General features: G+C 53.7%; 13 protein-coding genes across 13 annotated transcripts; 9 read left to right on the top strand and 4 right to left on the bottom strand.

The window, feature by feature from the left end:
- Nucleotides 1-1,848: 1,848 nt before the first annotated feature.
- On the bottom strand, nt 1,849-14,289 carry OGAPODRAFT_78322 (uncharacterized protein). Its single transcript, XM_018356446.1, has 3 exons — nt 3,224-14,289; nt 2,726-3,116; nt 1,849-2,154 (listed from the first exon to the last, which is right to left on the bottom strand). Exon 1 carries the CDS (start codon nt 13,961-13,963, stop codon nt 12,008-12,010), a length of 1,956 nt encoding a protein of 651 aa, XP_018209005.1. The 5' UTR covers nt 13,964-14,289; the 3' UTR covers nt 1,849-2,154; nt 2,726-3,116; nt 3,224-12,007.
- On the top strand, nt 1,950-5,984 carry OGAPODRAFT_17578 (per3 protein). The gene has a single exon (XM_018355207.1). The coding sequence runs from the start codon at nt 4,258-4,260 to the stop codon at nt 5,965-5,967; it is 1,710 nt and encodes a 569-aa protein (XP_018209009.1). The 5' UTR covers nt 1,950-4,257; the 3' UTR covers nt 5,968-5,984.
- Nucleotides 1,950-12,995, top strand: OGAPODRAFT_91573 (global transcription activator Swi1p). The gene has a single exon (XM_018357003.1). The coding sequence runs from the start codon at nt 9,312-9,314 to the stop codon at nt 11,946-11,948; it is 2,637 nt and encodes an 878-aa protein (XP_018209006.1). The 5' UTR covers nt 1,950-9,311; the 3' UTR covers nt 11,949-12,995.
- Nucleotides 1,986-2,510, top strand: OGAPODRAFT_10670 (uncharacterized protein; the record flags this gene model as incomplete). Its single annotated transcript, XM_018353233.1, has 1 exon — nt 1,986-2,510. One exon carries the CDS (start codon nt 1,986-1,988, stop codon nt 2,508-2,510), a length of 525 nt encoding a protein of 174 aa, XP_018209012.1.
- Nucleotides 2,532-3,460, bottom strand: OGAPODRAFT_10669 (uncharacterized protein; the record flags this gene model as incomplete). The annotated part of the gene is made up of 2 exons (XM_018353232.1): nt 2,532-2,540; nt 2,591-3,460. 2 exons carry the CDS (start codon nt 3,458-3,460, stop codon nt 2,532-2,534), a joined length of 879 nt encoding a protein of 292 aa, XP_018209011.1.
- On the top strand, nt 3,532-4,161 carry OGAPODRAFT_52762 (uncharacterized protein; the record flags this gene model as incomplete). Its single annotated transcript, XM_018355757.1, has 1 exon — nt 3,532-4,161. One exon carries the CDS (start codon nt 3,532-3,534, stop codon nt 4,159-4,161), a length of 630 nt encoding a protein of 209 aa, XP_018209010.1.
- On the top strand, nt 6,070-9,295 carry OGAPODRAFT_17577 (uncharacterized protein). Its single transcript, XM_018355206.1, has one exon. The coding sequence runs from the start codon at nt 6,101-6,103 to the stop codon at nt 8,192-8,194; it is 2,094 nt and encodes a 697-aa protein (XP_018209007.1). The 5' UTR covers nt 6,070-6,100; the 3' UTR covers nt 8,195-9,295.
- On the top strand, nt 8,248-9,252 carry OGAPODRAFT_51780 (uncharacterized protein; the record flags this gene model as incomplete). Its single annotated transcript, XM_018355711.1, has 1 exon — nt 8,248-9,252. One exon carries the CDS (start codon nt 8,248-8,250, stop codon nt 9,250-9,252), a length of 1,005 nt encoding a protein of 334 aa, XP_018209008.1.
- On the top strand, nt 14,169-15,716 carry OGAPODRAFT_10662 (uncharacterized protein; the record flags this gene model as incomplete). Its single annotated transcript, XM_018353231.1, has 1 exon — nt 14,169-15,716. The coding sequence occupies one exon, from the start codon at nt 14,169-14,171 to the stop codon at nt 15,714-15,716; it is 1,548 nt and encodes a 515-aa protein (XP_018209004.1).
- A 197-nt stretch (nt 15,717-15,913) lies between these two features.
- OGAPODRAFT_36814 (uncharacterized protein) lies at nt 15,914-18,715 on the bottom strand (the record flags this gene model as incomplete). The annotated part of the gene is made up of 1 exon (XM_018355330.2): nt 15,914-18,715. A coding segment is annotated over one exon (2,802 nt), but the record flags the coding sequence as incomplete, so codon positions are not given.
- Nucleotides 18,716-19,029: 314 nt separating this feature from the next.
- On the top strand, nt 19,030-21,787 carry OGAPODRAFT_17575 (uncharacterized protein). Its single transcript, XM_018355205.1, has one exon. The coding sequence runs from the start codon at nt 19,131-19,133 to the stop codon at nt 20,913-20,915; it is 1,785 nt and encodes a 594-aa protein (XP_018209001.1). The 5' UTR covers nt 19,030-19,130; the 3' UTR covers nt 20,916-21,787.
- OGAPODRAFT_10659 (uncharacterized protein) lies at nt 20,973-21,532 on the bottom strand (the record flags this gene model as incomplete). The annotated part of the gene is made up of 2 exons (XM_018353230.1): nt 20,973-21,015; nt 21,063-21,532. The coding sequence occupies 2 exons, from the start codon at nt 21,530-21,532 to the stop codon at nt 20,973-20,975; spliced, it is 513 nt and encodes a 170-aa protein (XP_018209002.1).
- A 38-nt stretch (nt 21,788-21,825) lies between the features above and the next one.
- OGAPODRAFT_78317 (uncharacterized protein) lies at nt 21,826-25,189 on the top strand (the record flags this gene model as incomplete). Its single annotated transcript, XM_018356444.1, has 3 exons — nt 21,826-23,197; nt 23,373-24,663; nt 24,844-25,189. Exons 1-3 carry the CDS (start codon nt 21,922-21,924, stop codon nt 25,187-25,189), a joined length of 2,913 nt encoding a protein of 970 aa, XP_018209000.1. The 5' UTR covers nt 21,826-21,921.
- Nucleotides 25,190-25,223: the final 34 nt, after the last annotated feature.

Genomic DNA, 25,223 nt, shown 5'->3' with positions numbered 1-25,223 from the left:
AAAGCTGCCCGTAGTCGCACCTCAGGACTGTCGTGGTCGATGTAGTGGATGACAGAATAGCGGACAAATTCTGTCAGAGAGTAGTTTCTGAAGTCAAAATAGCTCAAGGTCTTGAGGGCCTGTAGAATAATCACAACGTCGGGCTCTTCCTGGTAGTGGCTTTTTGGCAGCCCTGTGAGCGAGGTGATATCTACTGGCGGCGTACCGAACTGGCCGCCGTCTCTGATGTACATGCTGTGACGGTAGTTGTGTGCAAGAGTGGCGTTCATTTGTCGTTTGAAGTCGGGAGCTCCAGGATGTTTGAACTCGAATCCCGACAGACAGAAGCTGACTGCGTTGATCAGTTTTTCGTTGATCATGGGCTCTAAAGACGGGAGGTTGTCGATGAATATTTTAAGCAGACTAAGCATATTGTCATTGATTGGAGATTTGAGAATCAGTGTCATGAGCTCGTAATTGTTGATGAACTTTGTCAATGGCGGTCCGAGAGAAATCGCCAATTTTGCCAGACAGTAGAAACAGTACGGAACAAGCTCTTTTTTCGTTTTGGGCACTTTTGACGCCAACGCGTCCTTGATGCTTTCGAGCACGACACCGTCAAGATAGTTGATGATGTTATTTTTGGCCTCCACAGAGAGATCTCCAATACTCAGCAGGATGAATGAGCGGTCTTTGCCAATTTTCAGCTGCGAGATGTAGTAGAGCAGCACGCGATGCATGTATTTGTCCACAAACTTGACCCTGTCGAATCTCGCAAGGATAGGCATGATTTTGGTGACCTCTCTTCTCACATCGACAGACCGGTGGTCCTTGATGCCCATGAGGTTCTCATAAATATCGTCTATTTTCGAGTGCAGCAGCGACGAGCCCTGGAGAACCAGCTCTCTGTAGCACAACAAGGACCCATGAATGAATTCCGACGGATTATTATTCACCACGGGACCACTTCCGTTGGAAGTCGCAGGCGAGTTGCGGAATATCAGCGTCGCCTCCGTGTACAGTTTTGAAAACCAATAGCTTCTAAGTTCCAGGTCTCGCTCGTACACTATATTCAGACAGTGACGGAGACAGATGGCGGAATCTTCTCTGAGCAAGCTTTTTGAGTCGCGCAAGCCAATCCAAATATTCGACAGCACCTCCTTGATGTACGGATAGAGCATTGCGGAGGCATTTTCTGCCAGAGAGCTAATGATCAGGATGGCTGCGTGTTTTTTGTTTTCCACTTTCTCCGCCACGAGCCACTCGATCGACCGCTTGACCTCAAACTCCACAAAATCGCCTGTGAGTGAACCCCCCGGAATGGCCAGCTTGCCAAGCGTCGTGGTGGCCCGTCTCATGACGGCGAGGTCGTTCGACGTGATCAGCCGACGGAGGTAGTTAGCGTACCGGGCGATCATATTGGAGTTCTCTTCCGTGGTTGAAGAGGCTCCAATACGCGGCATCGAGCTGCTGATCAACTCCACAAGCGCGTTGATCGCCTCAATGCCGCCTAGCTGCTGCGAGACGCTCGAACTGTTGATAAGATCGAATATGCGTTTGTTGATGTAGTTGTTATAGACACTTAATTGTTCGGCTGTGATGGCTTCACGCGACACGGCAACAAACTGGTCGCGTAGCCTGCTAGCAGCGCGCTTCTGCCGGCCGGCGTCTTTCGAGCCGAGCTCGGTGAATATTTCGTCCACATGCCAATTATCCAGGGGAGTCGACATGGTGAAAATAAAGAGAAATTAGATTAGCACCGCCATGTAGACACAGGAGTTACCAAATTACGGGTTACACTATTAATAGACTACAAATAGTATCACAAAGTATAGTACGGTGACAACATTAAGATGCTAAGCGGCCTACGAATTCTCATACATCATAACAGTCGTGGGCCTTTACACCACCAGAGCGTAGAACGTTCGTGGAAATTCTGGATAGAGCAAATTTTCCTTATCGCACGACTCGAAATTTCTTTAAATATACATGTCTCTTCTTATGACATGGACCCGGACATGGCGTGCATAGGCAGGAAACGGTTTCTGGATGCCGGGGAGTCGGCATTCCGCGATACAAAGCGAAGACTGATTGAAAATTTCACGGATCTCCACATCGGTGCTGGAGGCCCGGGGTATACAAGCAAATCCATGTTTGAGAGCGAGTATCTGAACTCTGCGCCGCAACACAGCCCAGCAAGCGACCGGGTCGTGATATCCAACATTGACCAGTTCCTGAGAGAGAACCCAGACCCTCTGGAAGGCGAGAAGGTGGACCTTTCGAATGTGGACCTGAACAAACTAATCATACCAAACGTGGCGGAAGGCCGGCGCGTGAACGAGCTCAGTGAGCTATACGATCGATATGTGCGCAGTCAAGGTGCTCTCGTCAAATACTATAATCCCGAAATGCTCACATACTCGCGATATATAGACTCCAAGGACCTCAAGGGAAAGATTGAGGAGCTTGACAGCGACGACGAAGATACGCAGGTCGCACAGGACGAGGACGTGGAGATGGAGATCGACTAGCTGCTATTCTCTGCATCCAAGCTAGACACTCTTGCTAGTGTGCTGGTCAGTTTAATTCGGATGGCAGGGTCTTGAGTGACCTCAGCAATCACCTCCCGTGCCTGGTTCTCAAGATCGCGGAGAGCTTCGCGGCAGTACTCGAAACTATTAGTGGATTTCATGATGTTAAGGGCATGCAACTTGAGTTCGTGTTCCTCGGTGCGCAATTTCAGTATTCTCTGTAGCTCCCTATTGGTTGGGTTTGCATTGATTGAATGAATAATGGGGAACGAGAACTTCCCCTCGGTAATATCTTCGCAATATCCCTTATTTTTGTTGTAGACGTTGGATATGAGGTTCATGTAGTCGTCTTTGATCTGGTAGATCACTCCGAGCATGTTGCTTAGCGCAATGAGTTTGTCGCAAGGCTGATCAGCCAGCAGGTTCATCAACTTTGCGCTCAGCCTGAACAATCCTCCCGTCTTGTTCATCACCATATTGACATATTCTTTCTCGGACGGACACTCGTTATTTTCTCGCCAGTGAAGATCGAGACCCTGGCCCCGGTGCAGATTGGTCATTTCGTCCAGAAAGATATTCTGTGCCGCAAGCCTTTTGTCTTCGTTTTCGATGGCATCTGTCAGCAGGCGCATCGCCACAAAGTACATGTAGTTGGCGCAATTGATGGTCTGGGGAACACCAAAAATCATGTGGGCGCACGGCCTGCTACGCCGAAGCTTTGAGTTGTCCTCAATGTCGTCGATCAGTAAAGACGAAAGGTGCAATGTATCGATCACAGCCTCGATCTTTTCCAGTTTCTCTGCCGGCACATTAAGCACCAAGTTGAACGTTCTGATCAACAGGCTCCTCAGATGCTTTCCCTGGGTCTGGTCCGCAAGATAGTGGTACGGTGTGGTGAGTGTTTTTTCATTTTCATTGCTCCAGGAGGGAGAGGAGGGAACAAGGAGCATTGTAGGAAAAAAAGATCAAAATAAAATCAAAATTAAAAAGTTTCAAAAAATAAATCCACAAAATGGAACACATGCCTGTCCAATGGCTGATGGAAGTGCCGATTGTCACTCGGATGCTTACTATCGGCATAGTTGCCGTCTCGCTGATCAACTTTGCCGGCTTTGCGTCCGAAAGAGACCTTGTCTACACTTATGAGGACGTGTTCATCCGCGGCCAGTTCTGGCGAATACTGACGTCTCTGCTGTATTTCGGCCCGTTTTCGTTCAACGTTCTGGTAATATTATACATGTTTGTGGGGTACTCCAAGTACCTTGAAAACTCGTTCCATCGCACAAAAGACTTCATCACGTGTCTTGCAATCCTGAGCTCGGGGCTCTTTATGTTCAGCACCTACGTCCACCCACTATACAGAATCGGTGAACATCTCATGGACACAATGCTTTACATCTACTCTAGGCGCAACCCGACGGACGGACTGCAAATTCTCGGCATCTACCGCTTCAACGCCATCTACCTACCTGTGATGTTCACAGTGCTGTCCGTGGTCAGATACCATCCTATGCACGGAAACATGCGTACGCTGCCGCTCACATGGTTCTACGAGAACGTGTTCAGCTTTGTGTGGGGTCACGTCTACCTGTTTCTCTGCGACACGGCTCCCAAGCTCCACCGCCCTGCCCCTGCCGGTGCACGGGTGTGACTTATCGGAGGGTGGGGCCCACAAGCGGAAATTGGAACCGCAGCCGAGAATTTTTATAAATCGCCTACCACCGCGACTTGAGCACAAACCATCAATATGTCATTTCTGGGAGGATCGGAGTGTGCTGCCAACGCCAATCCACTGGCGCAGTTTTTCAAGCAGTCGCAGCATGATACGTCGCTCGAGCAATCGCTCCGCAACAGCGCTCACGATACCCATCAAAATGCCCAAATCAGAGCACCCGTGGCTATGAACGAGGCCGAAAGGGCACACATGGAGCAGTTTATGAACCAGAGCACGCCGTTCAACTTTCAGCCGATGGCCAATGAGCTGCGCATGATCCAGCCGGACCTGCAAACGCAGACCACCCCTGCTCTGAGGGGTCCGCGCGCGCAGAACCCAGTGCCCTTGCAAATTCCAGGACAAGCTCAGCCGCAAGTTTCTGGGTGGTCGTCAGAGTTCCAGAACACGGCCACGTCTCAGGTTACACACAGTCCGTCTCCAGTCAGCCAGGTTCGGATGAGATCGATGGGGATGGCTCCACGGTTGCACTTGAGGCCCTTTAGTTCTGCGAATGGGCCAATTCAGGCCAGTAGCATGACAAACAGCGTGATGCAGGAGGACACAAGCCAGCAGGTGGACTGGGAGCAGCAATTCAAGGAGATGGAGGAGATGGAGGAGATGGAAGAGGCAACAGCCGAGATGCAGCAGCCGGCAGAGGAGACGGTCTCCGCACAGGAGAGCGCGTTTGACCAAGTCTGGGACAACATCCAGGAGACTTATGCGGACAACATGCTAAGCAACGACGAGTTCCAGGCGCAATGGGAGAAAGATTTCGAAAAGTACGCACAGACAAGGCTGAACTACGGCGAGTACACTTTTGAGGAGAATAATCAGTTCCGTAACAATCTGGACGCCTACGAGATTGGCATCAAGCTGATGGAAAGCGGTGCGAAGCTCAGTGAGGCAGCGCTGGCATTTGAGGCTGCCGTGGAGCAGAATCCCGGCCATGTCGATGCCTGGCTGCGTCTGGGCCAGGTCCAGACCCAGAACGAGAAAGAACTTGCTGGAATAGCAGCGTTGGAGAAGTGTTTGGAACTGTCGCCTCAGAATCTTGTTGCACTTATGACTCTGGCAATTTCGTACATTAACGAAGGGTACGACAACGCAGCGTTTGCTACGCTGGAGAGATGGATCGAAACCAAATACCCGGAGGTTGCCGAGCGTGCCCGAAATGCGAACCCAGACATCCAGGCGGACGACCGGTTCTCGCTCAACAAGCGTGTGACACAGTTATTTATCAAAGCAGCACAGCTGTCTCCCGAAGGAGCAAACATGGACTCTGAGGTGCAGACGGGGCTTGGAGTGCTGTTCTACTCGATGGAGGAGTACAGCAAGACGTTGGATTGTTTCCAGGCGGCGATCGAACACAATCCAAACGACGCCCTGGCGTGGAATCGTCTGGGTGCGTCGCTTGCCAACTCGAACAAGCCCGAGCAGGCAATTGAGGCGTACTCGCGCGCTTTGCAGCTGAACCCCAACTTTGTGAGAGCAAGATACAACTTGGGTGTTTCTTTCATCAACATGGGAATGTATCGCGACGCCGTGGATCACCTACTCACTGGACTGAGCATGCACGAGGTGGAGTCGTTGGATGGGTCTTCTTCTGTAGCCCGTAGCAATCAGTCCACGAGCTTGATCGAAACTTTAAAGCGCGCCTTTCTAGCAATGGACCGGCGTGACCTGATTGACAAGGTTAAGCCTGGCCTGAATGTGGAGTCGTTCCGAAAAACCTACGACATATAACTTAATGAATTACGAAGATGAAAAATAAAAAAATAGATTATAAATCATCTATATTATGGATCAGCGCAAGGTCGGAGCTGCGTGTGTGATTTGCCACCGGCGAAAAATAAAATGTGATATTGGCACTGCCGGCATGCCGTGCAGCAAGTGTAAGGAGCTGAAGGTAGAGTCTCAGTGCGTGCTCCACAAGCGCAGAAGGAAGACCGACGGGGTGACGTATTTCGTGACGCAGGATAATTTCCTGAACGTGATCAAGTTCTCGCCCAAAAAATACATGCGTTCAGCGGCCCAGACAGAGAGCCGTGCGGTCAACATGGCTTTCTATCCTGCTGTGAACGAGCTGGCGTCCAAGTTCTACAAAAACGTCGTGGGATACGAAACGGAGCTCGACGACCTGGATTTGCAGTACATGACGCAGCTAGGGTGCTTCAATCTGCCGGACCGGGTTACCTGCTGGAAACTGTTCAACTTCTTTTTCAAAAACATGAACAACTGCTTGATGATCCTGGAGTACGGGAAGTTCATTAAAGACCACCAGCAATTGGAGGACGTGCCGTCGTTGGTGCTGGTGCAAGCGCTGCTCTGCATCGGCTCAATTCTTGCAAAAGCAGAGCTCGCAACGGAGGAAGAGCGCAACACATACGACAAATACACTGCCGTGTTCTACAAGAGAACCAAGGCGCTTGTGGACGCGTCTGTGGAGCAGGACCCGATCGCGCTCGTGCAAACGTACCTGGTGCTTTCGTGCATCTCGGAGATGACCAAGTACGCCATGGGCACCAGCGGACGCACGTGGCTGCGCATGGCACACCAGGTTGCCCAGGACAACAGGTTCTACCAAGAACAACCACGGCTGCCGCAGTACGAGCGCAACATGTATCGCAGGCTGTGGTGGATCATCTACGCACGTGACCGCATGTTTGTGTTCTGGCACAGCGGCTCATATCTGGTGTCCAAGGCGGAAACGGCGATTTCGAAGAACACGGAGGAGCTGTTTGCGCTCGACGACTTTGCGCAAAATAACCACGAGTATTTTCGAAATCTGATCAAGATCGGCGAGCTTATCGATATCACATCATCCAATGACAATACGGCGGACGGGATTTTGCTGTGGAGGGACGTGGACCAGTGCGACAGGCTGGTGACTAAGTGGTTTGAGAGTCTTCCTCCGCATCTGGTATTCAAGCTGGATGATCCGGAGTCGCAGACATCCCACTCGGCGCTGATCACGATGTACTATTATCTACTGCTGCTGACGATCCATCGGGTGAATATTTTGCGCGAGTACAAAAAACTTGTGGTTCAGCGCAAAGACAAGGAGTTCTTGCAGAACATCCCTTCATGGGGGCTGACTTTCCATTGTGCGTTTATGATTTCGCAGATTTCGGCCCAGTGGCTCAAGGACAATAACTATGCTCCGTGTCCGAATATCTACATGCAGTGCATTTTTTCGAGCTCGTTCACCATGCTGTGCCAGCTGCTAAACGAAGACGCGACGATCGCAAAGATGGCGGACGACTGCATCCAGAAGAACCTGCTTTCTATGAAGGAATACGGCAAACAGTATCTCCAAGGCCAAATGGCACACTATGTGGTGAGACAGGTATACCTCGACAAGAGGAAGAGATTGAAACTGTTGCGGACCACGTTTGAGGTGAGTGACGCGAGCGACACGTTCCCGGACCAGCTGAACGACGAGATCAGCGCACGGATCGAGCACAAGCTGGAGGCGCGGTTGTTCGAGGGGGCAGACGACCAGCTGGAGAAAGATCGTCGCGAGCTGAACTCTTTCCTGCCCTTCCAGCTGTACCATAGGAACTACGCGCCATTTATTCCACGCAAGCGGGCCAAATACTCCACCGACAGCAATGCGGAGCCCGTGGTGGACCCTGCAACCAAATCGTTGCAGCACTTCCCGGCAACACAGCCAAGCACGGGCTGCGAGTCGGTTTCCGACAGCTCGCACGACAGTATCAACGAGTGGCTCGCGCATAGCAGCAACCCGACAGAAATGGCCAACGTCAGGGAGTCCGACTTCCTCAAACACTTCAAATTCAGTGCCGACCCGACGGCGGAGACGAGCGCGCCTTTCAGCCTCGACGGGATGCCCGAGATGGAGGACTTTGCCGATGTAATGCACATGCCGGTGTCGAATTTCGTCGACGCTAATTATATGGGCGATACCGTGACTGTGCCCGACTTCGACCAGCTGCTGAAAGGCCTTTAGCGACGATCGACTTTTAGTTTATTTTAGAAACTATAAATAAATATTACGGTTCCATGTCCACCCCGTACGCGGCCCACCAGCCATACTCGAAGACCCTCAAGCCAGCGACCCAATCGCCGTTTGCGTGGCTGGAGCTTGCTGCGCGGTATTTGCGCCACCGGCCGTACGTACTGCTGCTGCTGCCGCTGCTGTTGTTCTTCCTTCTGCCCCACTACCACAAGAACCCGCGGGTGGTGATCATTCTGGCGGCCAACGAAGGCGGTGGTGTGCAGCGATGGAAAACCCCGCAGGAATGGTCTGTGGAGCGGTCGTCAATCGCTAACAAACGAGAATATGCCGAGCAACACGGGTACATCCTCTCCATTAAAGACACAGCATTGAAAAGAAGATACAGCCACGAATGGCGCGAAGGCTGGGAAAAGGCAGATATTCTCAAACAGACCATGCGCCAGTATCCAGAAGCCGAGTGGTTCTGGTGGCTAGACCTTCACACGTTCATCATGGAGCCGCAGATCTCTCTCGAGGAATACTTATTCAAAAATCTGGAAAACCGCACCTACAGAGACCTGTCGTACCACAACCCGCTGCACATTCCCGTGGACTCACCATACGTGGACGTCGAGCATGCTCCTGTGGACTTGGTGCTGGCCCAGGACTGCGGAGGGTTCAACTTAGGAAGCTTTCTGGTGAGACGGTCTGAATGGACAGAGCTTTTGCTGGACATCTGGTGGGACCCGGTATTCTACGAGCAGATGCACATGACGTGGGAGCACAAGGAACAGGACTGTCTCGAGACACTGTATAGAACACAGCCGTGGATCAGGGAGCGCGTTGGCTTTGTGCCCCTGCGAGCTATCAATAGCTTTCCGCCAGGAGCCTGTGCGGAACAGAGAGACGATCCGCAGTATTTTTACAACGAGAAGGACCGCGACTTTTTGGTCAACATGGCAGGTTGCAACTTCGGTGACCGCTCGTGCTGGAACGAGTATGAGCACTATAGGAACCTGCAGAAACAGCTCAGGAAGAGCCGGCGGTGGTCATGGTTACCCGGCTTTTGATAAAATAGTCAAAAAATCATAATGTATAATAAATAATTGTTTCCCTAGATTATTGTCCCATGAACAGTGAATTCTGGAACGAGCAGGCCGGCGACGACGAAATGGCATTTTTGACGTTTCCAGAAAACTCGTCGTCGGCGCGTCCTGCCCCACCACAAACGTCTGCGTCCCAGGCCAAGAAGCCGGGCGAGACGTTCAATCCTAACGACGAGACGATGTCTGGGGGCACCATGTCTTCTTTTTCGCCGCAGGTGTTTGAGAACAATCCAGGCGCTCAATTGGAGCAGCAGCGTGTGGTTCCGTCCCAGCCACCAACGCAGAGCCCTTTCGACGCGTCTGTGCCGGCACCAACGCCGCCTTCTCAGCAGTATCAACAACCCCGTCCCGCGTCCTCCTCCCACAGTAACAGTCCGAACGTCAACACTCCGCAGCAGCGACAGATGCAGATACAGATGCAGCAGCAGCACAACTTTATGTGTCTCCTGGAAGAGTTTATGAATCGCAACAACACTCCCCTGGCGGAGAGGTATCCTGTGATTGGGGGCAAGAAAATGAACCTCTTTTTGATTTACGCCGTGATGGTGAAGTTCGGCGGGTTCAACAACGTGCTCAGGTCCAAGAAGATTGTGCCTGTGGCCAGCAAGTTTGGAATCCCACCCGACAACAACCAGCTGCTGCGTGAGTTTGTCCAGATGTACCACAAATGTCTGCTTCCGTTCGAACTGTATGCCAACACGCCGGAGGGGATGAAGGAGCTATCGATGCGGAAAAAACAGCTTGAGCAGCAGACTCAGTCTAAACAATCCACACCCAACAGTACCAGTCACCAAACACCGCCTGTTTTCAATGCTCCGACGCCCGCTTCGGTCCAGGAGACAAAATTCACTCCAGCGGAACAGCGTGCGAGCGAGCCGTCGCCTGCGACTGCAGAGTCGCGCCACACGACGCCGCAGCCGAACGCAAACTTTGTTCCTGACTTCATTCGCAACTACGTGCCGCACCAACGACTGCTCGACAAAGTGGGGGGCCACGATTTGAAGGCGCTGTCTGCGTTTGGCGAGCAGATCGACCATTTGAAGCCTGTGTTCCTATTTGTGCCAGAACTTGGCAAGATTGATTTGAACGCGCTCTCGTTGTCGCTGTCGTCCAATATCGACGCGGAGGTGAATCTTGCGCTGAACGTTTTGCTTATCGTTACGTCGGACCCAAACCTCGTCGTGCCGCTCGGCGAGTGTATGGGCCTGCTGGAGGCGCTTGCCAGTCTTGGTACTGACATCCTGGAGATGCTGGTCTCGGGCAACTTGACCAAACGCAAAGGTGGGTTCGAAGACGCACGCCCGGAGTATTTCAAGCCAAACAAGATAGACGAGGTTTTCCAAAAGTATAGCGGCCAACTGAAGGGAGACAAGGACATTGAGGTGGTGGTTGACTCGTTCACCTCGAAGGAGGTGGACGACGAGACGCAGGGTCTGGAGGTCGAGGAGTCCGACGCAGATGTTGTGTTTGATGAGCCGCCACGCGTCGACACGCCGGCGTCGGACGTGGACGAGAGACCGTTGGCACCGTTTGCTCTGCCGTCTTACATGGAGCTGCTTGAAGCCGCACGTGCAGAGGCAGATGATTTCTCCGGCCGCATCTACGCCAAGACGTTCCTAGACCGTCGACTGATGTTGGTGGAGGAGCTCAGCACAGTGTCGATGATCTTACGCAACTTGTCGTTTGTGAGCAATCCGCAGGGCGCCTCAAACAATAATCTAATGGCGGCCAACACGTCGTTGCTGAACTTTGTCTACTCATTGATAACATCGCTGGGCACGTCCGAAGGGTTTGTGTTTGCACGGAAAAAATTGCATCTGATGAAAGACACACTGATGACCTTGACCAACATCTCGCATGCGATCGAGCTGCGCTCGACCAAGGAGGCCTTTCTGGTTCTTGCGTTGTGTCTCGCGTTCGGCGTTCCTCTGGACCCGGAGGACGAAAAAGCCGGGTTCTACGTGCCCAAGTTTGATGCCGACAAGGGCAAATATCAACTACACGCGATCGACGTACTCACCAAGGTGCTGTGCGGTTCGGTAAACAACAAAAAGATGATGTCGTCCGTGCTAGCGCTCGAGAACCTGGACCCGGAGATGAACTCGCTGATGCAGACATACGACCAGGGGAAAAACGGCGACCTGGTGGTGAGGACAATGGGTTTCTTTGTTTCTGCGCTGCCGCTGCACGTGATTTACGAGGGCATCGAGCGGTTCAACGACAAGTTGCCGTCATGTCTGGAGCTGCTGCTGGCCAGTATTTTTGTGGCCGAGGTGATTGAGGACGCGCAGTTCTCGCGCAATGTGGCTCTGCGGCTGCTCGGCTCGCCCGAGCTCGTGGGGTCTAACCTGTTCAAGCTTGCGTTCATCTTTGCGGCCATCTACGCCAAGACCAACCACGAGAACAAACTGATGTACATCCACATTTCGGGCAAGAGCATGGAGCTGGTGAATGTGCTACTGCGCACTGCAGTGGGGTATGCCATCTCAGCGGGGGCCAGAGACGAGCTGCAAACACTGTTTTCGGTGTCCAAGCTGTTTCCGGCAGACGAGTCCATTCTCGGCGCACTCATGACGCCGTCGTTGCCGCCTGATATCTCAGTGCAGGCGGTCGAGTCGGCAAAGCTACTGGTGCGATTACAGGACGCTCTAAGTAACTAATTATCGCTATTTTGGCCCCACGCAGTAATCAAAAGATTTTTTCGCTATGGCTCCATACATTAAGATTTCTGCTCCTGCTGCAACTGGACGACCTCCACGGAGCTGGTCCCGTCAGCCGAGCCACGCCCTAGTAGCACCTGTAGCAACACCTTGATCGAATGTCTGCCCTGCCATAGCGGGAATAAAATAATGTACATGGCTGCCACCAGCAGCCACATTAAAACCACCACGATAAACCCTGTGAAGGAGGCCTTGCTTAGATCGTGGTTGCTGCCGTACAATCCCAAGGGCAGAACAACGTACACACCTAAAACAAGCACGATATTGATCACGGCCGCGGCCCAGATGTGCGAGCGCAGCTTCTTCTGCTCATTTGCCGGCAGCTCGGCCGCGTGCTCCTCCTCAGCGTCCATGTCGTCTGCCAGGGTGATGCTCGTACGGAACTTGTTCATGTCAAACGGCTCCGGATCCGGCTTCAGCAGACTGACGAGCACAATGTACAGCGGAGTCGAAAACAGGGCTGTGCAGTTGCCGATAAAGGTGGCCTTGGTTATGTTGAGGGTGTCCTTATCGACGACGTTGTTGCCGAAACAGTAAGCGCCGGCGATCCAGCACAGGACGCCCGAAAGTGTACCGAGCGGCGCGCCAATGACAAGTGCCAATCTGGTCATTTTGCTCCAAAAGAGCGTAATCACGACGGTGAAGACGCTCGGGTTGACGATGATGCCGCTGAAAGTCAGCAGCCAGCCGACAGTGACCCCCACGTAGTTGAACACAACCGACAGCACCGCCATAAACAGGCTGAAGCCCACGACGGCTATGTGAGCAGCCCGCACGAGCTGTGCTCCTGAGGCTTTTGGGTTGATGTACGTTCTGTACACGTCGTAGGTTGTGACAGACGAGAAGGCAATGAGTTCGGCGCTGCTGGCGCTGGTGACGGACATGAACAGCATGATGAGGCCTGCTGCTGCGCCGGACTTGCCCATGACGGCGTAGAGGCCGTAGATGACGGGCAAGCCGTTGTTGACCTCCTCTGTAGAGAGCTCGTTAGGGTATGTGGGGGAGTGGGGGTTCGACAACAGGGCCCGGCACGCCAGTCCGGCAGAGGAACCAATAACGGTGGGGATCACTGCCCAGCACAGCGCCCCAAGCGTGTAGCCCTGGAACACCTGTGTGGAGCTGGACGCAATCGCACGTTGCGAGTAGCCCGGGTCTCCAAAAACAGAGCTAAGCCCGCCCAGGCACACGGTCCACGTGAGCATGAGCATAGTGCTATCTCTGTAGCTGAGGTAGCTCTGTCCCGTCGCGGATGGGAACGCTATCTGGGCCTCTTGCAAAAGGTCGTACATTTTGCCCGGCGACCCGATCAGCGGCGACGAGCAGTAGATCTTGTAGCTGGCTACAAGCAGGATGATGTAGATGATGACGGTGTGGATCCAGTCGGAGATAAAGGTGGCCTTGAGGCCGCCCAGGGCAGTGTACACCATGACACCGAGCGGCAACAGGAAGCTGGCAGCGACGACGTTCATGCCCGTGGTAGCCGAGAAGCCCTGCGAGCCACCAAGGAGAAGCAGGGACGAGATGAGCACGTTGGTGGCAAAGACGTAGCAGAGAAACACCCAGTGGCCGACAGGGCCGAATCTAACGGAAAAACACTCGGAAACGGTGTGAGCTGCAGGGGCTCTAGATTTTATTTGCAGGCACACAAACACAAACAGGGTGACCTGGATGGTGCCGCCGACGCCGTAGAGGAAGCCGCCGGAGACGCCGTGAGCGTAGCTCCACGCGCCAGACGAGAGAAGCGTGGCAGGCCACGTCCACGCAGACACGGTGGACGAGGCAATGAGGCCGGAACCGACGTTTCTGGAGGCTGTAGTGAAGCGTTCAGAGTTCTGGACCTGGCCGAGGTATTTGGACAGCACGCGGGTGATCAGCGACATGAGCAGAGCAAAGGCTGCGCCGATGCCGAGCACAAACCCGTAGCCGTAGCTCTGTTCGAGAATCGGGGTGGTCATTGCTCAGGAACCTGGTGTTGAGCGGTTTAAGTAGGCGCAAACTAAGTGGCGCGATAAGATAAGCAAAACCCGCTATCGTGCATGAAAAGGATCCTCGGTGGGCTTTGATAAGCCAATGAGAGCGCGCGAATGCCCCTTCAGCCCTGCCGCATGCGCATCGCTCGTGTGCTTATATACGGCTGTTCCTGGCCCCACAGCGGTGATAATGTCGTGGCAACAGATAAGAGAGGCGAAAAAAAAGCACCTGGTGGAGGCGATTCCTGCGGATTGGCGCGACCCGGGGCTCAAGCACAGGATGCTGGAGGCAGGCTTTGTGAACACGCGGGAGTACCTGGACACGATCTTGCCCGAGACAGAGACGCAGATCACGCGGCTCGGGCTGGCCGAGCTGGCCCGCAAGATTGCGGCGGGCAAGCTCTCGGCGGTCGATGTGGCCACTGCGTTCTGCCACCGTGCGGCGCTTGCCCACCAGATCCTCAACTGCTGCGTTGAGATCTTCTTTGACGAGGCCCTTGCGCGCGCCAGACAGCTAGACGAGTTCTACGCCGCGCACGGCAAAACCGTCGGCCCGCTGCACGGCGTACCCGTCTCGCTCAAGGACCAGGTCGATCTGGAGGGGAAGGACTCGTCGATCGGCTACTGCGCGCTGTTTGGCAAACCCGCCGCGAAAAATGCCGTGCTGGCGGACCTTTTGCTCGCCCAGGGAGCCGTCTTTTACGTGAAGACGACGGTCCCGATCGCCATGATGTGCACAGAGACAGAGTCGAATCTCTTGGGCTACACGTACAACGCGGTCAACGTGAACATGTCGTCGGGCGGGAGCAGCGGTGGTGAAGGCGCGCTGATTGGCGCCGGCGGCGCGGTGCTCGGTTTCGGCACAGACATCGGCGGCAGTATCCGCATCCCGTCCGCTGCCCAGGGCCTGTACGCGCTCAAGCCGTCCACGGGCAGGATCTCGTACATGAACGTGAGCAACTCTTACGCGTGGCAGGAGCTTGTGCCGTCTGTGATTGGCCCGATGGGTACGAGCTTGGAGGACGTCAACCTGATGTTCCGACTGATTGTGGAGGCAGAACTGTGGAACACAGATCCCAAGGTGCTGGCCCTTCCGTACAAGGTGCTGAACAGTTCTACGGGCAAGCTCCGGTTCGGCTTCTGGAAGGACGACGGCATCAAGACACCGCAGAAGGCCATTCTACGGTGTTTGGGCGCTGTTGAGCAAAAATTGCAGGCTGCCGCGTACGAAACGAAAACTGTGATTTTTGATCTGCAACCAAAACTGCTCGACACCATCGGCAAAGTTTTTGGGGCAGACGCGTACGAGGAGATTGCCACGACGCTTGCTCAGACGGGCGAGCCCGACATGGAGCAGGTTAGAAACCTCGTTGTGAAGGAGGGCATCGACAAACCGCTCGATGTGACGCAGTGGTGGCAGGTCAGCAAAGAGGTGTACGAGTGCAAGCAGGAGTTTTACGCGGCATGGAAAAAATGGGGCGTGGACGTGCTGATTTGCCCGATCTGGTGGACGGCCGCATCTAAGCCTCATACGTCGTCGACGCCGCGGTACACAGCGCCGTTCAACATAACAGACTGTGCGTGTGTAGTGGTGCCGGTGGGCCGCGTCGACTCGGCACGTGACGGCGACGCAGACTGGGACAAGATGCCCGTGTGCGTGCAGATCGTGACCAGACGGTCCGAGGAGGAGAAGGCGTTGTATGCGGCGGGCATTGTGGACAAATTGGTTAATGGCTAGCGAGAGCTGGCGGACGAAGCTGAGCCGATCCTTTCGACCTGTTGGCCATGGCGGCGTCTATCGACTCTGTCATGTTCTCTATGGTGTGGAAATATACTGTCTAATAAATATCGCATCACATAAATTCCATAACTGATTTTCTTCAATTAATCCATCACAGTTTATTAATTAAATTTGTTGTAGATCCTATCATATTATCATATAGTCCGCTCAAAAAACCGCACAATCTTGCCAGCAGCCTCCTGCCCAACAAGGGACGCCAGATCGGCTTCGCTCATCTGCGCCAGCTCGCGGATGTTGCGCACCTTGTTGATAATCAAGTGCACGTTCACAGAGCTAATGCCCGGAATGTTCTGGATCAGATCGATCGCCATGTCGTTAAAGTAGGTGTCCTTGTCGAACAGCGGATTCAGCCCAGCGTTGATTGCCTTGTCGACGTCGGGCTCGTCCTGGTTGAGCTTGAGCTCCCGGAACAGCCGCGCGGTCTCGAACGGTGACGAGGTCCATAAGATTTTCAGGCTTGGAAACGCAATCAGTAGCATCATCAGCTTCAGCTGCAGATCCTGCTGGAACGCCGTGCTGCCCGGCCCGGTGCCCAGCGGCCGCCCGTCGCGGTAGCCTGCGAATGGCTCCAACGAGAACGACTTGCCCTCTTCGAACTCGATCAGCAGCGTCGGTAGCTCGTAGTAGCGGAACATCTGCTCGCACTGCTGGTATAACCGGCCACTTTTCAGTGAACTGACCAGGTCTGGTATCGATTTCCGCTCAATGCAGATTTTGGGCGACAACACGTAATCGCCAACCGTCAGCATGCAAGGTATAACTTCCATCGCGGCCAAGTAGCAAAGAAAGGGCAGCTGCGAGCGGAACTCCCGCACATCAACAACGACCTTATTTTTCGTGTCAAGCGGATTACCCCCTGCAATTCTCGTGCTCTGCGCAACAGACGGCAAAAACCTAGCGCTCTCGTCCTCGTCGGTTATGAATGTCTTTGGAAGCATGGACTTTTCCCTGATAAGACGCGTGAAAGCGTCCTTTTCCCGTTTGATGCTGTTCAGATAACCCTGTTCCTCGATAGAGTCTCCGTAGTACATAAAGTAGCACCGAGCAGGATTTGTGTGCCTCAAGGATTGAAAGAGCTCGACCCGTCGAATAAAGGCCAGATTCGGCTCGTAGAGAATGATGTACGACGGCATCACTTCTTCCAGCAGGTAATTACTGGCCTTGGCGTCAAATTTCTCGATGATAATTTGGTCAGTCCGGTCAACATACTCAAGAGTTATGCCATGCGAGCGCACTTCCTCGAAATCTGGTGTCTGCTCCAAATGGTCCATGAACTCCTCAAACTCCTCGGGAGGCACAGACCCTGAGTCCTCCTCCTTGACGTCGTTGTCGCTCAGATCGGCACCAACCTCGTTTTCCAGCATATCGACCATCGCCTCGTGGACCGCATCGTCCACGTTATCGTCGTCTTCCGTCTTGCTCAACATACGGTTATACGACGTCATAACTGCACCGCCACGCGCGCGACGCCGTTTGTTCGGCACTGCCTTGCGACGCACAAACGTCCGCGACACGGCCACGTCGTCGTCCATGTCGCTACGTGCCTGGTTCGAAACCCTGTTGAGCTCTTTCTGGATCTTCACGGTGCGACTGCCCGTGCCTTTTTTCCACGCCAGATGCTGCTTCAAAATCCGCACCATGAGCTTGCGCGCACTGAATCCGGTGCGGTTGCCCGCCCTGTACTCTTTATAACTCATTAGAAAATTGCGCAGCTGGCTACAGCAGTGTGCCGTCGTGCACATGATTAGCACAGGCCCATCCTCAGAGTGGTCACGGTGCTGTTTTTCCTCGTTGATGTCGTCCAAAATCATTGCAAGCTGCTCCCATTTCGGCAGCTCCTCTAGCAAGTAAGTGGCCTCTGTGTCGTCGTCGTCGCGCACTTTATCGAAAACCCGAGCCTTGCTGCACGATATAACCGTCATGGCCTCGTCCAGCAGCAGCCACGGAGCCATGCTTTTGTTATTGTTTGTCACCGACGGCTTGTTTGCCTCGACGATGCTTGATAACTCCTGGTAGAACTGCACAGAGTCCCACGTAAACAGCCGGCCGAGCAGCTCTCGAAGAGTGGAAAAGTCGTACAGCACCTGTTTTGTCGTTGGCGAAACCCTGTGCCAATATGGGTCGAGCGTGGCACGGATGTTGCGCACGAATTCCTCGTCCAGCGCGTTCTCGATAGTCCAGTAGTCGGACGCGATCTCCGGGTTATGTCGCTTCAGCTCGTTTAAGCAGGCTTCCATGCACGCAAGCAGGCCGGTCTGGATCTTCAGCATGTAATCTGTCATCTGGACATTGATCTCTGTGACTTTGTTTTCCACCTTGCGCGACTTGAGCGAGTTGGTTATGTCCACATGGAACCGCGGCCATAGCATAACTTTCTGGAGACGCAAATACTTCAGTCGCGTGTACAACGGCTGGAACCCGGCGCCCATGCTCTCTGGCTCGTCCGAAAGTGCCTTGACAAACCCCCATTTATTTTTCTTGCGGTACAGGTTGGCGATGAACCGTTCGCTTGAGTACTCCTTGACGCGCTCCGCGTGCAGAAACACTATTCCAGTCACGAGGTCTGGGCTCAGAACGTCGCCGAGAAAATCCGTCACCAAAACTCGCGTGGTTATGGCCAGAATTCCACCCTTTTCGTATAACCGGCGTCGTTTGTCCAGCGTAGTCGGATCCCGGCTCACAGAGAGAAACGAAACCGGCTCGTCCTTGCCGTTAAGCCACGCCAGCTCGCGCAGCTCCTCGCCGATTTTGTGTATGTCGGCTTCGCTTGCGTTCACCAGCAAAACTAGACTCTTCTTGTCCTCTATCACAGATAACCCTAAAACATGTAATAGGTTTGCCACAATGGTTTCAAGCCCCAACCCTCTGCCCAGTATAACCAATCCATCGTCCTCAATGAGATCCTGGACGATCTGGCGCTGGTAGCTAAGACTAAGCGTAAGGTTGATAGTCTTGTTCTCCCGCTCTGAAAACGCGAGACGCACTGGAGCAGGCCGCTCAGGCTCGCTTTCACGGGTTATCACCGGAACAGTAAGCTCTTCTGTCTCATGGTCCTCCTGCAACAGCCTGTTGAGCTCGGAATCGGCCCGCTCATCGTCAGAAACGGCCTCGAAAAGCGGATCGGACATGGAGAGAAAGAAACTATAATACCCGCCGATCGACGCTTTTGTGGAATTTATCGACGCAGATTTTTTCTGTTGCCAATTTTTCGTTTTTCTTTCGTTAGTCATGTCCATCAAGATCAGTGAGAAAATCAAGAAGCTGGGCCCGAACGACCCCTTTTTTTCGTTCGAGTTCTTCCCGCCCAAGACGGAAAACGGATTGCGCAACCTGTACGCGCGGCTCACGAGAATGTCGCTTTTAGGCCCGCTTTTTGTCACCGTCACTTGGGGGGCAGGCGGCACAACGGCGCACAAGACGCTGGATCTTGCGGTGACGTGCCAGGAGGAGCTTGGTCTGACCACGTGCCTGCATCTCACGTGCACCAACACCTCGAAAGAAGTCATTGACGACGCTCTTGAGCGGGCCAAGAAAGCAGGAATCCGGAACGTGCTGGCTCTCAGAGGCGACCCTCCTAGAGACGGCATGGATCCCGAACGCAACGGCCACTTTAAATATGCCGTTGACCTTGTGCGGTACATTAGAGAGCAGCACGGCGACTATTTCTGCGTCGGAGTGGCGGGGTATCCGGAGGGCCATGTGGAGGGGGCCGACAACAGCGACCAGGACATGAAAAAAGATCTGCCTTATCTGGTAGAGAAGGTGAACGCTGGGGCAGACTTTCTAGTGACGCAGATGTTTTACGACGCGGACAAGTTTGTGCATTACGTGAAGACGGTGAGGTCGACGGAGGAGATCAAAAACAAGGACCTGATTATAATTCCTGGTCTGATGCCAATCAATGGTTATAGCATCTTTCAGCGCGCGTCGAAACTGAGCCACGCGTCGATTCCAGAGCCGCTGCTGGAGAAATTCCCCGAAGACATTCAGAATGATGATGACAAGGTCAAGGAGATTGGAGTTGACGTGTTGTCGGAGATGGTGTCGAAAATTCACCAAGACACGAATGGCGAGATTCGCGGCTTCCACTTTTATACCCTAAACCTGGAGAAGTCGATTGCACAGATCATCAACAAAAACGAGCTTCTTTCGCAGGTGCTGAAGAAGAAAGAGGAAGAGGAGGAGCTTGAGGAGGAAACGGTGTCTGACGAGGACATTGACGAGGCTACAACAACAGCAAAAAGAGCAGCATATGCTGACAGGTTCCGCCAGGTGAATAACCAGGTTATAGTGAATGCTCCAATGAGCCGTTCGGGGACTCGAAACTCGATGTCGCAGGTCAAGACGATAGTCTCGATCTCGTCGGGTAAGGGTACGTTGGGCAAGGACGCCACATGGGACGATTTCCCTAACGGACGGTTTGGAGACTCACGCTCACCTGCATATGGTGAGATAGACGGTTATGGCCCTTCGCTGAAAATGACTTCTTCCAAAGCTTACGAGCTTTGGGGGTACCCTGAGAGCTTGAAGGACATTTCTAAGATCTTCACCAACTACCTGAGCGGCAAGATCAACGCGCTTCCGTGGTCGGAATTGGGATTGAACCCGGAAACAGCGCTGATTCAGGAGGAGCTTATTCGGCTGAACGAGCTGAACTGGTTTACGGTTTCGTCGCAGCCGGCCACGAATTGCAGCAAGTCTAGCGACAAGATTTTCGGATGGGGTCCGAAGAACGGCTACGTTTACCAGAAGGCGTTTGTGGAGATGTTCATTTCGAAAAAAGACTGGGAGGCGTTGCTGCCTAGACTAGATGCCAACGAATACGTTACATACTATGTTTCCGACAGCAGCGGGGGCTATGCGTCGAATTTACCTGGGCAGAAGAGCAACTGTGTTACGTGGGGGGTTTTCCCCGACAGAGAGATTGTACAAACGACCATCATCGAAGAGGAGTCGTTCCGTGCATGGAGCGACGAAGCGTTCAACATCTGGCGAGAATGGCAGATGTTGTATGCGCGTGGGTCTGTGTCGCACAAGCTGATCTCGCAGGTGCTGGAGCAGTACCTGCTGGTAAGCGTGATCCACCACGACTATCCGAATGAGCAGGCTCTGTGGGAGCTGTTGCTGGAGGAGTAAAGCCTGAAGTGTATAATTTACCCGGTGTAATTTATCTCACGCTTGAAATTCTGCAGCTCACGACGGTATAAGTCTTGGTTCATGTGGGGTAGTTCGCCGCCTAGAAAGCGGCAGGTGGAAGATGTGAGCTGGAATGCCGAGCCGAACATCACTGTGGTGTCTTTTTGCACCAGCAATTTTGAGCCGAGTCTGACCGGGTACAGATCCGGGCTACTCCGTAAAAACGGCAGAGGCTCAATCTCATGTGCGTAGCAGAAATTCCCGTGCGCGTCCTGGAGCGTGAGCCGGTACGTGGGGGAAGCTGCCTGCGTGGGCCAGTGTTCTTGCGCGTCGCCGTCGACGTTTGCGGACCGGATGACCTTTTGTTTGCGCGGGCGCGACTTGGTCTGGCGGTCGTAGAAGCCCTCGTTCGCGTCGATCAGCTCGACTAGGCTCTCGATGTACGAGATCGCGGACCGCGACACGTCTCTGATGGCGACTATCTGGAACAGTGTGTCAGAGGCGAGTGCAGACACGTACGGCGGCGTGGGTTCTGCCACTGGCACAAACGGAATTAGCAGGTGTTTGACTCCGTCGCATCGGGCTTTTGTCAGATCCAGTGACCGGAGATCCTCCATCGGGAAGGGTCTTATCACGAATTTTTTAGGGCGTAAATTATCAGTCGACTGCTGGACGCGCATAGTGGAGAGACATTTCGGAAAAAAAATTGCAGAGCGTGCATGACAGCTGCACCGCCGCGCTTACTTCCTCACGGAGACAATAATGGAGTTGCAGCCTTTGGTGAAAATCGACTGACCAGGCGTCACTCGTGCGGCTCGGGATGCCCAGATCGGTGGGGAACTCCAGCCTAGTTAAATATATTATATGTCTTGGTCGTCCCCATACTCATTTTCCCATGAAAACTCTAACCAAGGTTATTCTTAACAACAAGTACCAGCTTGAGAAGCGGATTGGCTCCGGATCGTACGGAGTGGTATACTCTGCACGCCACCTCTTCACGGGGAAGATGTACGCCATCAAGATCATCTTGAAGAACCAGTCTGTCCACGGCAACAAGAAGCTGCTCGAGCTGATGGAGGCCCAGATCCTCGACATGGCCCTCGCGAACGGCGGCAACCTTGCTGCCAACCTGCTCAGTCTCGAGATGATCGAGCAGAACGGCACGCATTGCAAAATCCTCAAGGAGATCAGTCTGCAGCTCAAAGTGCACAAACACCCCAACATCCTGTCGCTGTACAAAGTGTACGACCTCAAGCCGGCGATTTTTGTCGTTATGGACTACTATCCGGACGGAGACCTGTTCAACACGATTGTCGAAAAACAGCGCTACAAAAACGACCCGTTCCTCATCAAGAGAGTATTTCTGCAGCTCGTCGACGCCATCACGTACTGTCACTCGAAAAACGTCTACCACTGCGACCTCAAGCCAGAAAACATCCTCGTCGCCGATAACGGCACCAAATTGATCCTCGCCGATTTCGGTCTGGCACTCCAGGATCACCACATCGAGTCCAACATCTGCTGCGGCTCCAGCTACTACATGTCGCCCGAACGCATCCAAAACTTCTGCCAGGGCTTCGACTCCAAAGACGCGCACTCAATCCACCTCGAACGCTTGCTCCAGCCCTCCTCAGAGGGCCTGCACGAAAACGTGCAGTTCCCCACCAGCGCCGGCGATGTGTGGTCGCTGGCCATCATTCTAATTAATCTCGTCACCATCAGAAACCCCTGGCTTAAGGCCTCGCTCCAGGACACCACGTTCAAGGCGTTCGTCAAGGACCCTACCGTGCTGATGCGCATCCTGCCCATCTCGGGGGAACTGTTCCACATCCTCTGCAAGTACCTGCGGCTCAATCCGTGGGAGCGGGGGGACCTGTTCGAGTTCCGCCAGGACGTGCTCACATGCTCGCGCTTCGCCGACTCCGGTCCACTCTCCATCGACTCCAGAATCGACCCTGCCGACCAGTGGCAGTACTCGTGTCAGGTGCCTGTTGATCACGTGCAGCTCGACAAGATCAAGAGCAGAGAACGCGCCGTGCCCGAAGAACACGAAACAGACCACATAATAGATCTTCCGCTGCCGAGAAACCACGGACAGTGCGGCAACTGCGCAGACTGCGGCTATGGCTTGCGTTCCACGCCGCAGCCCGGCGTGTTCAACCGTTTGTTCCACCGCAAGGTGTCAGACGAGCCGCGCTCCGGCGCTGAAAACGACAACATCCGTGTCATGATCCACGGCGTCGACTCCGACGCGTCGAGCGTCTCGAGTCTCAGCATGGCCAGTCAGATCGCCGTGAACGGGTGCTCCTACATCAACCTCGAGTACTGATCTATAGAGTCTTACGTAATGCATCGAAATCGCCCTCGCCAGCCCGAGCGCCAGCACATCTCTGCACCGTGCAGGGTCTTCAATATATTTTTCGCTTTGTATTTTTCCCTTGATGGACATTGGAGTAGGGTATGGCGCACAGCGCGGCCCAATGCGGAGACAATTAGCCCGTGCCGGTAACAAAACCAAGCTGGTAGGGGGTGTGCTCTTGCTCTTATTTCTGTGGGTTTTCTATGGCCGCAAAAGCCGAGGGGCGCAAGAGCCCGCGCAGGAACTAAATGACGTGCAAAGTTTGATCCAAGAGCGAGAGATCCGCCGCGAGAACATCCAGTACCTTAATTTCCGCAAGCCATTCGTCAACCCGGCCACTCTGTCATTGATAAACTACGACAATGGCGGCAACATGGTGATGAAAAAAGACTCTGACTATGTGCGTCTTGTGTCCGAGCGGCCTAATTCCGTCGGGTACGTTTTTTCGCGGCTGCCGATCTCACTTCAGGACTCCGACTCGTTTGAGGCGATTGTCGACTTCAAGATCCATGGCCAGCAGACGCGGATCTCGCTGATTGGGGACGGCATGGCGTTCTGGCTCACGAGCCAGCCGCTGAGCCAGGGCGACATGTTTGGCATGCAGGACGACTACCAGGGGCTTGCGGTGATTTTGGACACCTTCAAGAACACGCCGGGCAAGATGCGCGGCAACAGGGGCGCCAACAGCTTCCCACGGGTTTCGATTCAGAGCAACAATGGGTTTGCGGGCAAGTACAACAAGGACGACGACGGTACAGCGACGGAGATCGGCAGCTGTGCGTTGCACAGGGCGTACAACACACGCATGAGCGCGCCATCGCGAATGCGAGTGCGGTATATCCGGTCGTCGGGGTATTTTAGCGTGGAATTCGATATTCTGGGCAACGACAACTGGAAAACCTGTTTCAGCACAACAGAGCTTGCTGCGTCGCTCGTCCCAGAGACGCCTTATATGGGGGTCAGTGCAGAGACTGGCGAGCTGTTCCACAACGTTGATCTGTACGGCATAGAGGTGAACTCGCTGAAGGACTCTGCTGGTCGTCCTGTGCAGTCGATCGACGCGCTCATCGACCGGCTCGACGACAGAATCGACGCAGAGTCAAAGCAGAACGAGGCCAGGAAACGGCACCGGCGGTACAACAAGCCGAAGAAGACCAAGGGCAGACGCTCCGCGAGCCGGCTCAGACGGTCCGAGGAGCGCGCCAAACGGCTAAACAAGGAGGTGTACAACGACGAGCGGGGGGCCATTGGTTACTTCTTCAACCTTCTGTGGCGTCTGTTCACGTACACTCTGTACACAGCCATGGCTGTTGTTCTGGCATATATTGGTCTTCTGGGCTATCGCGTTTACCGTGACAAGCGCAAAAGACGCAACCAGCGGGGATTACTGTAATCGAAATGAGATAAATACATTGAGATTTAAAAAAAATAGCATTTTTTTTTATTTTCCATGCTGTATTCGATCTACATCACGTCGCGGTCTGGCTCGCTTCTGTACCAAAAAGACTTCAAAACGATAAATTCGCCGATCACAAAACAGAAGTCCAACGACTACCTCGTCATCGCCAGCACGTTGCACGGAGTGCATGCCATAGCGTCGAAGCTGACGCCTCCGGACGCGGTGCACAATTACCAGAAGGCCAAGACGCTGGCTGATTCGAACCGCACGGGGTTGCGCGAAATTGCCACGTCTCAGTTCAAGATCTTCATGAACCAGACCGTCACCGGCATCAAGATCATCGTGTTTGCGTCGCCGGACATGGACGAGACCAAATTCGCCGCCGTTTACGACAAGATCTACGAACACTACTGCAATTACGTCCTCAAGAACCCATTCTACCAGCTGGACATGCCCATCCGATGCCAGCTATTCGACATGCACCTAAACTCGGTGGTGGCCGGCTGCAATGTGTAGCGTCGCCGTCGCGCCGATAGAAAAAAAAACTTGG

Source organism: Ogataea polymorpha (genome assembly GCF_001664045.1).
Source record: "Ogataea polymorpha strain NCYC 495 leu1.1 chromosome Unknown OGAPOscaffold_7, whole genome shotgun sequence".
Classification (NCBI taxonomy): domain Eukaryota; kingdom Fungi; phylum Ascomycota; class Pichiomycetes; order Pichiales; family Pichiaceae; genus Ogataea; species Ogataea polymorpha.
Note: the sequence above shows the minus strand (reverse complement) of the source record. Positions and strands in the feature narration are given on the sequence as shown.

Excerpts from the sequence above, each read along its gene's own strand:
- OGAPODRAFT_17577 (XM_018355206.1), top strand. The coding sequence starts at position 6,101 with ATGCCGTGCAGCAAGTGTAAGGAGCTGAAGGTAGAGTCTCAGTGCGTG.
- OGAPODRAFT_17575 (XM_018355205.1), top strand. The coding sequence starts at position 19,131 with ATGTCGCTTTTAGGCCCGCTTTTTGTCACCGTCACTTGGGGGGCAGGC.
- OGAPODRAFT_17578 (XM_018355207.1), top strand. The coding sequence starts at position 4,258 with ATGTCATTTCTGGGAGGATCGGAGTGTGCTGCCAACGCCAATCCACTG.
- OGAPODRAFT_91573 (XM_018357003.1), top strand. The coding sequence starts at position 9,312 with ATGAACAGTGAATTCTGGAACGAGCAGGCCGGCGACGACGAAATGGCA.
- OGAPODRAFT_78322 (XM_018356446.1), bottom strand. The coding sequence starts at position 13,963 with ATGACCACCCCGATTCTCGAACAGAGCTACGGCTACGGGTTTGTGCTC.